Source organism: Schistocerca gregaria, chromosome 8 (assembly GCF_023897955.1).
Source record: "Schistocerca gregaria isolate iqSchGreg1 chromosome 8, iqSchGreg1.2, whole genome shotgun sequence".
Taxonomy (NCBI): Eukaryota; Metazoa; Arthropoda; class Insecta; order Orthoptera; family Acrididae; genus Schistocerca; species Schistocerca gregaria.
Window position 1 is genome coordinate 319,722,867 of NC_064927.1, and position 13,830 is coordinate 319,736,696.

The following is a 13,830-nucleotide window of genomic DNA, read 5'->3' on the forward strand; positions in this document are numbered from 1 at the left end:
TTAGGCCGTCTTCCGCTCATGCCCCAACATTGTGCAGCCCGCCTCCAGTGGTGTCGCGACAGGCGTGAATGGAGGGACGAATGGAGACGTGTCGTCTTCAGCGATGAGACTCACTTCTACCTTGGTGCCAATGATGGTCGTATGCGTGTTTGGCGCCGTGCAGGTGAGCGCCACAATCAGGACTGCATACGACCGAGGCACACAGGGCCAACACCCGGCATCATGGTGTGGGGAGCAATCTCCTACACTGGCTTTACACCTCTGGTGATCGTCGAGGGGACACTGAAATAGTGCATGGTACATCCAAACCGTCATCGAACCCATCGTTCTACCATTCCTAGACCGGCAAGGGAACTTGCTGTTCCAACAGGACAATGCACGTCCGCATGTATCCCGTGCCACCCAACGTGCTCTAGAAGGTGTAAGTCAACTACCCTGGCCAGCAAGATCTCCGGATCTGTCCCCCATTGAGCATGTTTGGGACTGGATGAAGCGTCGTCTCACGCGGTCTGCACGTCCAGTAGGAACGCTGGTCCAACTGAGGCGCCAGGTGGAAATGGCATGGCAAGCCGTTCCACAGGACTACATCCAGCATCTCTACGATCGTCTCCATGGGAGAATAGCAGCCTGCATTGCTACGGAAGATGGATAGTGCCGACATTGTGCATGCTCTGCTGCCTGTGTCTATGTGCCTGTGGTTCTGTCAGTGTGATCATGTGATGTATCTGACCCCAGGAATGTGTCAATAAAGTTTCCCATTCCTGGGACAATGAATTCACAGTGTTCTTATTTCAATTTCCAGGAGTGTATTATTTTGTATTTTTATATATGAGTAGACAAGAAGAAAGAATTTTGGTGTGGCTGGAAGATGATGTGCATAGGAGTAAAATCCAAAATCTGTCATCCTCTACAGCAAATTACAGAATGATTTAGCAATGGAACTGAAGTTTCAAATGCCGAAAAACACAGTGGTATATGTCTGGCCTGTCCAAGGCACAAAAATTATAAGACAAAAAATGCATACACTCATTGTCAAAACTTTTTGTGTAATGAACATACAGGAACATTATGTGATATATGCAAAGCCCAGATATATGATGAAGATTAAGTCATAAAAGTTAAATAACAAGAAATACTTGTTTTGTCATTTTTTCTATTTTTTTAATTAGAACCCTAAAATACTGGCTATTTTAATTGTCCTAGCATTATTACCAACAATATAGATATACTGATTATTCTGAAGTGCAAATAAATATTTTAAATAGTAAAATATGAGTGTGTCATTATAAAAATAAAAAAATACTAATTTACACTTACTAGGTACATTTCAGACTGCTTGTTGAGTGTGAGCAAAATGCTTGACGCATGACTGATTGCCTTAAGTTTCAAAGGCATGATTCCTTGTGAGTTAAGCACTGATATAAACAGCTCATCAAGACAGGGTGTCTATGCAAAGACAAAGGCATCAGCTGCACTTCGCATTCAGAGGAGACATTGATATAGTTCAACAATCCTTCCAATGCACCCCCATAAAATCAGCTCGAAAAGTGAATTGTGAGTTAATATTGTCCCTTTGACATGCAAAGCTGACAAGCTGCAATCTGTGTAGGCAGTCACTGAAGACAACAAAAAACTTCACACGTCTTCTTTATGCATGTGTTGGGATTCCTGGAAAAAGATGACTATGTACAAGGTAGTGTTCAGTGATGAGTTGACCTTCCATATCAATGGCAAAGTCAATAGGGGTTCACAACACCCTCAGTAAATTAGTGAGTGTGTCAGAGACTCGCCAAAGTTGGAAGTTTTTGCAGCCATCTGCAGAATGAAGCTTTAAGAGCCATTTCTCTTTGCAAAAAGAAGTATAATGGGATACTTGTATATTTATATTCTGTTCTTTAAGAGAATTGTAAAAAAATTCATTTTTTGACAAGATGGAGCTCCAGTCTGCTTCCATAATGATTTTAGAGGGTATCAAATTAATGTCTCCAACAGCAGTTGGATAGGGCACACAACCCTGAACATGAGGTATTCTGAGATGGCCCCCGATGCCTAAATATGGTGCCAAGTGACTTCTTTTTATGCAGATTTGTCAAAGAATATGTTTTTGTTCCTCCATTGCCTCAAAATCTGAGAGAGCTGTGAGATGTTATCACAAAGCCTTTGCTGCTGTTGCAAGAGACATGTCAATTCGAGTTTGGGAGGAAATGGGTTATTGAACACATATCTCCCATGTCACAAAGGGAACCCACATTGAATATTTATAAGTTAGGTAAAAAAACTCAGATATGTTACCTTGCTTTTGGTATACAAAGGATTTTAATTCTGCATCTGGGGCCTTGAGATTTTTTAAGGGAACATGCTTTTTTGTCTTGACATCCTGTATATTGTTTTCAATTGGAGACTAACCCCCCTCATTCAGTCTACACTCCCACTCTCAATGTACCCTTGGTGTATCAACAAACAAAACCAGTAAAGTTAGTTTCAAATAGTTGTGTGGCCCAAGGAAACAATGTAACTGCACAAATTACAAAGCAAAAAGAATCACTTTGATGTGATAGTTTGTTTCTTCCTTTCTGTAAGGCCGCTACATTTTGGAACAGGATATTATCTAAATTTTTGTCAAAAAGTATTCACAGCAACATGAGAAGTTCCTGTAATATTTAATTCAAAAATGATGTCAGGAAGGAAGTTTCAACTACCAAATATGCAATCGATTTTACTTACCGTTGAAAAATTTGATGATATCTGTGAAGTCCATGCTATTACCAAGTATAATGTCCCGATAGGTCTCCACTAAAGCTAATGCAATGAAAAGTACAAAATGTGATGATGAAACATGCTTTGCTGCCCAGATTGTTTCCCAAACACTGAAGACATCTTCATACACCAGTTCTGAAAAGAAAGATTACAAAGTTCACCGAGTTATTAGTTTTACGTGTGCTTCATTTATTCTGTCCCTTGAAACAAGTATATACATGTTTTCAGAGCATACTGAAGTTTGTTTAAATGATTATATTTCCTGCTTTTTACTTCTTATTATTTTTCTACAAATTACAATTAAAGGCAGAAAATACTGTCACTTCACAAATTCTGTATGAGTGATGTATCTGCCTGCAGAAAAGGACTGACTTTTGGGAGGAAAAACACTGAAGTATTGCTTATAAAAGTGTTCAACCCAGAATTCATCAAGCCTGAACTTCAAACATGTAGAATAAATCTTACCTTAACACATTAGTTGTGGGTTTAAGTACAAACCATTAACCTATGAGGCACAAACTTGCTAAGTGTGTGTGGGCTACAAGCTGAAATCATGTTGTTGTTGTTGCTGCTGTTGTGTTGTTGTTGTCTTCAGTCCAGAGACTGGTATGATGCAACTCTCCATGCCAACGTATCCTGTGCAAGCTGCTTCATCCAAGTACCTACTACAACCTACATCTTTCTGAACCTGCTTAGGATATTCATCTCTTGGTCTTCCTCTACAATTTTTATCCTCCACGCTGCCCTCCAATGCTAAATTAGTGATCCCTTGATGCCTCAGGACATGTTCTATCAACCGAATCCTTCTTCAAGTCAAGCTGTGCCACAAATTCCTCCTCTCCCCTATTCTATTCAGTACCTCCTCATTAGTTACATGATTTATCCATCTAATCTACAGCATTCTTATGTAGCAGCACATTTCGAAAGCTGCTATTCTCTTCTTGTCCGAACTATTTATCGCCCATGTTTCACTTCCATACATGGCTATACTCCAACTACTTTCAGAAAAGAGTTCCTGAAACTTAAATCTATACTCAATGTTAACAATTTTTCTTCTTCAGGAATGCTTTCCTTTCCATTGCCAGCCTATGTTTTATATCCTTTCTACTTTGACCATCATCAGTTATTTTGCCCCCCCCCCCCCCCCACCCCCCCAAGTAACAAAACTCATCTACTACTTTAAGTTTTTCATTTTCTAATCTAAATCCCTCAGCATCACCCGATTTAATTCCACTACATTCCATTATCCTCATTTTGCTTTGTTGATGTTCATCTTATATCCTCCTTTCAAGACATTGCCCATTCTGTTCAATTGCTCTTCCAGGTCTTTTGCTGTCTCCAACAGAATTACAATGTCATAGGCAAACCTCAAAGTTTCTATTTCTTCTCCATGGATTTTAATTCCTACTCCAAATTTTTCTTTTGTTTCCTTTACTGATAGATCAGTAATTTTCACACCTGCCAACACTTGGTTACTTTGGGATTGGAATTATTACATTCTTCTTGTAGTCTGAAGGTATTTCACCTGTCTCGTACATCTTGCTCACCAGATCACGCTGACTCTCCGAAGGCCATCAGTAGTTCTAATGGAATGTTGTGTACTCCCAGGACCTTGTTTCAACATCTTTCAGTGGTGTGTCAAACTCTTGACGCAATATCATATCTCCCATTTCATCTCCATCTATGTCATCTTCCATTTCAATAACATTGCCCTTGTATAGACCCTCTATGTACTCCATCCACTTTTCTGCCTTTCCTTCTTTGATTACAACTGGTTTTCCATCTGAGCTCTTGATATTCATACAAGTGGACCTCTTTTCTCCAAAGGTCTCTTTAATTTTAATTTTCCTGCAGGCAGTATCTGTTTTACTCTTAGTGATATATGCATCTACATCCTTAGATTTATCCTCTAGCCATCCCTGCTCAGCCATTTTGCACTTCCTGTCGATCTTATTTTTGAGATGTTTGTATTCCTTTTTGCCTGCTTCATTTATTTCATTTTTATATTTTCTCCTTTCATCAATTAAATTCAATCTCTCTTCTGTTACCCAAGGCTTTCTACTAGCCCTTGTCTTTTTACCTATTTGAGCCTCTGCTGCCTTCACTATTTCATCTCTCAAAGCTACCCATTCTTTCCCCCATTCTTGTTCATCATTCCCTAATGCTCTGTCTGAAACTTTCTATAAACTCTGGGTATTTTACAAATAAATCTCTTCCTCATCTCTTTTGGTACTTCCCTTGGGAGTGGCTGTTGCTTCATTCCTTTTATTATACTTTCATACAGTACCATTTTACTCCCAGAGTACTTCTTGTATAGGTGTTGTGAATTGAAAACAGAGATGTGGGAGAATAGCTTTATGAGCCAGTGCATGATATTTATTCCAACAAATAATATGACAGCAACTGGTGCTGCCTATCAAATCCTGGACATATTCACACTGAATTAGATAATTGGCAGCAGTTTTGAAACTGTTTGCTATCTTTAATTTGTCACTTGTACCATCATATTATGAAATTCTGTGGAAATGTAAATAACCTCTCATCTAAGTTGTCCATTTTACAATAATCACATCTTGTAGCTGTATTCCCTTTTACCCAGTTTAGAGGTACAGTTTCTTTAGGGGTGTTCCTCCCATTTTACCTTAAAGTCACAGTGCAGCGTGTTTTCAGATTCAATAAACTAAAGGTTATTGTAGTAATTGTCAACATAGAATGTTGACCAATCTGCAACTTCTCTAACAAATGTAAATTATTCTTTTCACAAAGAGATTTTTCCACCCATATCGTCAAGCATCCCTGTGCAAGCAGCATCCAAGAAAACAAGTATTTCATCTATACTATAGTTGACAACAGTATTTATGGCCCCTGTGACACAGATGTGCAGCAGACAGCTGTGCAGCCAACCAATCAGCAATCCGTCTGTTTACACATTCTGTACTGTGGAAAAGTCCATTATATTTGATTGTTTCATCATATTTTACATGTGTTAAACTATGACTGACTGATTTCCATGGTGTTCTGCGAGTTTTCTCATAATGGCTGAAGCACCGGAAGGCACCAAGCATTTCACAAACAGGTAAAGGACCTTAGTTGTAAACTGTACTCATTCTTCAACCACAAGGCAGATTCAAGTGAACTGGTCTGAAATGTTGCCAAGTCGTAGTGTGGCTGTTGTCTACGTACTTTCAGCCAAGCTGACAAAGCAGCATTTCTTGTGAGCAGTACAGCAAGAAGCCATTAACACTGTCACCAGCTCTAACAAGTTTCCAGCTACAAGTGCTAGACGATTTCTTCACAGTATCACTCAAAAATATATTCACAGCATTGTTGTATTTTTCATCAACTATACCATGGAATATATAATCTATAAGGAGTACCCTGAAGAAATTGATAGGGGTATTGCTATTAATACGAATAAGTAAACATTCTCATTTTGTAAATAAATGAATTTAGATCTTGTGATTCATCATGCCAATACTCCCCAGATAATATTAACTTCTGGCAGTGAGGGTTCTTCACCAACATCAACAATTTCATCACCATCATTTTCCATGGCTTCCAATTCTGCACTGTCACTAAGCATATTTGAAAGCTCTGCTTCCACACTATCACAACTATGGCAGGCTTTTGCATTCTCAAGATTCCAGCTATCCTTCCCCAATTCTTTATCATCAAACTCCAAATCACTACATCCTAATACATACAGTAACTGTTTGGCAAAGAACCTTTTGCTCTTCCTACTCTTTTTAGCCTTATAAGATCCTACTGTCACTCAAATAGCCACCATTCTGAACAATGTACGTCACACACAACCACGTACAAGAAAGCTAAGCTGTAAACAAAAACACATTTCAGGAGCCTTTGTTGCTTATGCAATCTTGCATTCACAGCTGCATAACTAGACTGAATAATACACCTGCAGATTTGCACACTTACTAGTGTCAGCAGCACTGGGCTAGTGGCTCATGTTGATGCTTATACACATTAGCTGTAGCAAAGTGTGTGGGCTAAAACCATCACCTGTCAACATTTAGTTTCTGATTGACACTAAGGTCATCAGACATGAGTCATTTGCTTATATTTGGCATGGACAAAGGAGCGAACAAGCTATAACCTCATTCAACAATTCATAGAAATATTTATCCCCAACAGTTAAAGAAAACTTTGGGTAATCTATATGAATAATAATGAAATATGAGAGAAATACACAAAGCTTTGAAACTAGGAGGGCATGGGAAATATGGCATAGAAGAAAATGATGAAGATTTCAGACAAAAATGAGCACAACACTATCATTGTCAGTAAATAGGATAATGAGCTTCTAAAAAGAAAAAAAAAATGTTAATTTCATATAGCTCTTGACAGCACAGCCAAAAGAAACAGAACACAAACTCAATTTAACATCATTGCAACCTTTTTGAAGGAATCATCATAACATTTTCCTGAAATAACTTACAGAAAGTACATTAATCTAAATGGGGATTTGGACTCCACACCTCCCACAGTGGAACCTTCTGCCTCTACTGCTGTGAAAGACCCTTTGAAGGAAGCCAGGTGAATCTTACTGATTTACTACCTTCTATGTGACAAGTAACAAGCACAGTAACTTCTGATGGCGGACATAGTACAGATGAGTCTAACAAAACATTGATGAGGTTTAACAATATCAACACTGCACGAATTTCTGGGAGGAACCAAAACTATTGATTGACTCTGACTGAATATACTGTCTGAAGCTTGAGAGTATGCAGACTGGTTTGTAATGGAATATATTTTACTAGGGGCAGAAGGAAAAATTCAGTGTCACTCTTATATATAATACAGTAAAATAAAATTCCAAGTTTTCTGAGGGATGCATGTTGTTATTTTTAGGATTTCTGTGTGCATAAGCCTATGTGAAGTCTGATCTGAAAGCTATAGAACACTGGTAAAGTTACATCATGCCTTTCATGAGTAACGTCAATATGCTGAAAATGTCACACTGCTCCATAACACTTGATATGCATGAGCATAAAAAAAATCAAGAAATTTATTTTGTATATTCTTCATTATCCACCATATAATCCAAACCTCGCACTGTTCTAATTCTATTTATTTTTATTAATTTATTTTTATCAGTTCCTAAGCTAACAGAACTGAAGAAAAGAAATCCATTCCAATAGCTATAATTAAACACAAGGGAGATAAAAGGGGGATGTGGATGAGATCACACATTGAAAAATAATTAAAAATAATAGCCTCATAACATAAAGGATGTGGTAATACATCCTCCATAATTTAAAGTATGAACTGAAAACAGACAGAACACAATAAAAAAAACTGTATTGATGTAAATGATATCTACGGAGAGGGAAGTCTGGTTTAAACAGGGTAACAAAAATAAAGAAAGAAGAGGAAGGCCACACGATGTTCAATAACTTGAAAATAAACAACACTCTAAGGCATCAGTTTCAGCACTCTCCAAAGAGATCCACTCAAAAACATGCTAGAGCTCCTTAGTAATGTGACTGTAGTTTACACTGAATTTTTGCAATGGGATTTGTGATTTCATTCACACAAGATGCTCATTGTTCAAAATTGTTTCAACATGATTATGATAGTCATGTAAGATCATGTGCAAATGTCCTTCAAAATGAGCCTGAAGGTGCTGTGGTCCTTCATAGTGAAGAAGCACATTTTCACATATAAGGATGCAGTAATCGACAAAATTCCCAATACTGGAGCGGACAGGACCCTCCTTAACTTAACAAAAACCACTACATAATGACCATATTACTGTATTGAGCACAGTTAGAGAGTCACAATAACTGGTCCTCACTTGTCTGAAGAGGATGATGCTATTGTGACAGTACACCCTCGACATTACATTCACATGATTAACACTTTTTTTTTTTTTTTTTTTTTTTTTTTTTTTTGCATCGAGATCCAGTGCACTGCAGATAACAGCGTATGCAATCATCAGGCTGGAGCCTTCACTTGTACAGCTCTGAGTTCTCTTCAAATGTCAAGACAAATGTTTCCCAGACACTTAATTTCTTCTCGTGGTGACATCGTTTGGCCAGTATGATCATCAGATCTTACACCATGCAATTTTTTTCTATGAGGGCATCTCAAAACTGAGATGTTCAAACTTCGACCAAGGACTTTTCCTTCCCTAGAAAATGCAATACAGGAAGAAACTGGCCTTACTCCTCACGAAATGCTCGTTAAGAGTGGTACAGAGTTTTGAAAGTCACTTTCAACAGTGCACTGATAGTAGAGGACACGACACGCATGACATTTTTTAATTTCCACTGTGCAAGTATCATCTATGTTAAAACTGCTTCTTCACTTTCATCCATCTGTTTTTTATTTGAACTTTAAATTAGATAAGATGTTGTACCGCACCTGTACAATTTACTTTGCCCTCCACCCAGTTTTTGCATTTAATTACAGAACAACGTGAGGGTATGAGATTTCCAAACTGCAAGCCAAGTAAATGCATAATAAAAGCCTTCCTAAAATCAGTGTTTATGAATCTTGGTTTTGGTAGAAGTTGAATTCTTCTACAGATATAAGAAGAACTATAAATGAGTTGGGGATTCAGAGACTCCTCAGAGATGAAGACCAGTGATGAGATACTTTATAAATTAACTGAAACCCTGCAACAACTATTGAAGAAACAGGATAACAACACTACTGAATTAAATGAAAGGTCATGAATGATGAGTCAGGGGTAGCAAATATGTTAATTATCATTTCTTATGCACAGCAGAAAACAGAGGGACAAACAGTTCAAGAGAAAAATCAAAGCAGTATATTGGAAAAACAACGTGAATCATATGAATGTGTTACCAACTGCTCCCCTTGACATTAAGAAAATCATATGTTATCTCAAAAATGAAGCTCATCTGGATCTGGTAGTGTACAGAACAGAGTACTAAAGATTTGTTACCACATATTAAATACACAAAGTTGACACTTGGCGCAGTGTCTGATGGGAGTGACTGTGTATGGCAAATGCCTGTAGGTCACTCCCAGCAGCCACCACGGTGAGTGTAAGCTTTGTTTGCAGATACAGTAATAAGCCCTGTCTAATACACCTCTATAAAAAAGGTGATAGGAGGGATGTCAGTAAATACTAACCTGCTTCACTACATATCCCACCTGAACTAAAATAAATTGGTCAGTAAAACCAGTTTGGATTTGAGAAGGATTGCTCTACAGAGAACATCTACATACATATTTCACAAGCCACAGTTCTCACAAGCTTGTTCCATCTCATATCGCGTTGCAATGTTACGCCCAGATATTTAAATGACTTTACTGTGTCAAGCAGGACACCATAATATTATATCCAACCACTACAGGTTTGATCTTCCTACTCATCCACATTAACTTACATTTTTCCACATTTAGGGCTAGCTACCATTCATCACACCAACTGCAAGTTTTGTCTATGCCATCTTGTATCTTCTTACAGTCACTCAACTTCAAAACCTTACCGTACACCATGGCATCAACAGCAAACAACCACAGATTGCTGTCCACCCTATCCGCCAAATCATTTATGTATACAGAGAACAACGGTCCTATCACACTTGCCTGGGGCACCCCCAAAGACATCCTCATCTTTGATTAACACTCGCCATTGAGACTAACATACTGGGTTCTATTATTTAAGAAGTCTTTGAGCTACTCACATATATGTGAACTGATGCCAGATGCTCATATCTTCATTAACAGCCTGCAGTGGGGCGCCAGTCAAATGCTTTCTGGAAATCTAGAAATGTGAGATCTGCCTGTTGCCCTTCATCCATAGTTCACAGTACATCACGTCAGTAAAAGAGCAAGCTGAGTTTTTCACAAGCAATGTTTTCTAAAACCATGCTGATTCATGGACACAAGCTTCTCAGTCTTAAGAAAATTTATTACATTTGAACTCAGAATATGTTCAAGGATTCTGCAGCAAATAGAAGTTATGGATATTGGTCTGTAATTTTATTGGTCCGCTATTTTAACCTTCTTATATACTGGAGTCACCTGGACCATTTTCCAGTCACTTGGGACTTTGTGCTGGGCAAGAGGTTCACGATAAGTCCAAACTAGGTAAGGGGCCAATGCCGTCAATTCACTTTAGTATGCACTTTCTAAAATATAACTAGGATTGCATCCAGACCTGGTGATTTATTTACTTTCAAATCATTCAGTTGTTTCTTTATGCCAGGGATGCTTATTACTATGTCATCCATATGGGAATGGTCCAATGGTTAAATGATGGTATGTTTATACGATTCTCCTGTGTGAACAGTTTCTTGAACGTGAAACTTAAAACTTCAGCTTTTGTTTTGCTATCTTCAACTGCCACACCAAACTGGTCAACAACAGACTGAACGGAAGTCTTAGACCCACTTAGCAATTTTACATAAGACCAGAATTTCCTTGGGTTTGGCCAGATCTTTTGCTAAGGTGTCACGGTGGTAGTAGTTGTATGCTTCATGCTTACATCTTTTCACATATGCCCGAATCTCTACTAAATTCACTTGTCGTCATTTGTGCATTCTGTTTTGAAGCAAGAGTGCAACATGCAACAGCCTCTGCTTCCTCCACATTCTCTTAACTTCATTATCAAACTATAGTGTGTGTTTTCCATCCTTTATCCACTTAATAGGCATAAAACTCTCCAGACCATGATTTACAATCTAGTTAAACTTTTCCCATAATTCTACTACATCCATCTTAGTGGAACTAAGTGATGCCAATTCACTGTTCAAGTGTGATACTAAAAACTGCTTGTCTGCTCTATCTAGCTGAAACACTCTTCTAGCCTCCTTAATCAATTATTAACTTTCATAATCATAGTTGCTATAATGTCATCATGATTGCTAATCCCTGTTTCTACACTGACATTGTTGATAAGTCCTTCTATTTGTAGCTACCAGGTCTAAGATATTTCCAATGTGTGTGGGCTGCCGAGCTAGCTGCTCACGACGGTTCTCAGAAAATGTATTCAAAAGTATTTCGCATGACTGTCTGTCTGTATCCCCTGCAATGAATCCACAGACATCCTAGTCTATAATCAGCAGATTAAAGTCACCTACAACTACTATTGCATGATCTGGGTATTGCCGTGCTATTGACCATAGACTTTCTTTGAATGAATGACTCTAGAACTGTCACAGCAGAATCAGGTGGCCGGTAAAAACATCCAACAATTAACTTGGTATCAGCTACAACTGTTATGTGCAATCAGATAACTTCACTGTCACATGCAATACCAGCCTCAATAAAGACAATGTTTTTGTCAACTGCAATGAATATTGCCCCTCCTATGGTCTCTAATCTGTCATTCTGATAAATGTTTCACTACTCACTAAATATCTCAGAGCTTCCCACTTCAGGTTTCAGCTAGCACTCAGTCCCAAGAATTATTTGAGTGTGATGCGAGAACTTTCTTGGGAGGGGGGGGGGGGGGGGGGGGGCATTAAATTTGGGAGCTTTATTATGAACAACTAAACAATTTACTGATGAAATTATGATCGTTAAAGTGTCTTTATTTTGAACTCGTGTTTGATTTCCCTTGCTGCATATCGACTGCCAATGTTCATCAGAGCACCACAAACTACTGACTAGCCTTAAAAAACCCTCATGTGCACTCCACGAGTACTCTGCCACCCAAGTAGCTGCTTCCTTTGTGTAGTGCACCCCTGACCTATAAAGGTGAGTCCTACAAATCCCCACACAATAATACTGATCTAGAAATCTGCAGCCAAGACCATCAGAGAGTCGACAAAGTCTTTGGCTGAGACCCTTCACTCAGCTCCAAACCCAAGAACCCTGATCAACTCTGGGAACAATACTGCAAACTGCAAACTCTGCTTGCACCCCGCACAAGAGGCAGCACTCTTAACCACCTCTACCAACTGCCTGTAAGGACTGAGGATCACCTCAGAAACCCTGCAACAGGCACTGTTGGTGCCGACATGAGCCATTGGTTGGTATTCTCTGAGAACTATCTAAGGTATTCTGAGTGTGTGAGTCACAATATTCTCCTGAATAACCAACAAATGGATAATGTCATATCTAACAAAAAGAATGCTGAAGTTTTACTTAATAACCCAACCAATGTAATAATGGGAGATTTCTCTGGCTGGGGATAAATCATGTATGGGTTTTCCCCAAGGTTCAATCTTAGACCTGCCATTATTCGTCATATACCTAAATAATCATCCGATAATATACTACAACCAGAATTAGTTCTTTTTGAGGATGACACTAGTATAATAATCAATTCAAACAAACGTACAGAAACAGAAGAAATAATAAACAATGTTGTTAAAAGTATAATGGACAGGTTTATTGCAAATTGTCCCACCCTCAATTTGGGTAGAAATTACTAACTCACATCTGTATATTAAAAAAACAACATTACATATGTTCACCATGTAGTCATACTTACAAGTTAATCTGTGATGTAAATGTCAAAGACCCATTCGCCATCATTACGATTTATTATGCAATGATCCAAGTAAAATGAAACTAACTTATTAATTATCAATCTGTCTACATAAATTCAATAATCTTACAGAAACTAACACCAGCAATCACAATCTCACCTGCATTATGTAACAAAATGAACTAAACTAATAAATGTTTCACCACAACACTGATCATTTAAGGAGAGAATAGATGAAGGAACCAATGACATGAGCAAAAAAGTTAAGTATCTTGGGATACAATATCAAAAACAACATAACAATCTTTCAAGATGGTAACAGATGAGAAGATACAGAGGTGTTTGTGTTGGCTCTGAAGAAGTACACCAGAAGTTACGCAACTTATCAGCATATCCCTATGTCTGTCTACCACTTAGATCCCCCTCTCCGCATTTGCTGAGTACTGAAATATTACATGTAAATGTGCATTTTTTATCAATTTATACTTACAATGACTCAAACCTACAACACTACAACTGACAATACCTCAGTTTCTATCATTATCAAAGACACAGCAAAAGGTTGACTGTATTCAAATTTACATACATTACTAATTAACAAAACTTACATAAAATGTTTATGTCGTTATATAAACAAA

General features: G+C 38.1%; 1 protein-coding gene across 7 annotated transcripts in view; it reads right to left on the reverse strand.

Annotated features, from left to right (window-relative positions):
* Positions 1 to 13,830, reverse strand: part of LOC126284259 (small G protein signaling modulator 1-like) — a 263,420-nt gene that overhangs the window by 26,765 nt on the left and 222,825 nt on the right. For all 7 annotated transcript variants that reach the window (XM_049983066.1, XM_049983065.1, XM_049983060.1 and 4 more), the window contains one exon: positions 2,725 to 2,892. In XM_049983066.1, the coding sequence (XP_049839023.1) occupies positions 2,725 to 2,892 (168 nt within the window). The remainder of the gene's footprint in view (positions 1 to 2,724; positions 2,893 to 13,830) is intronic.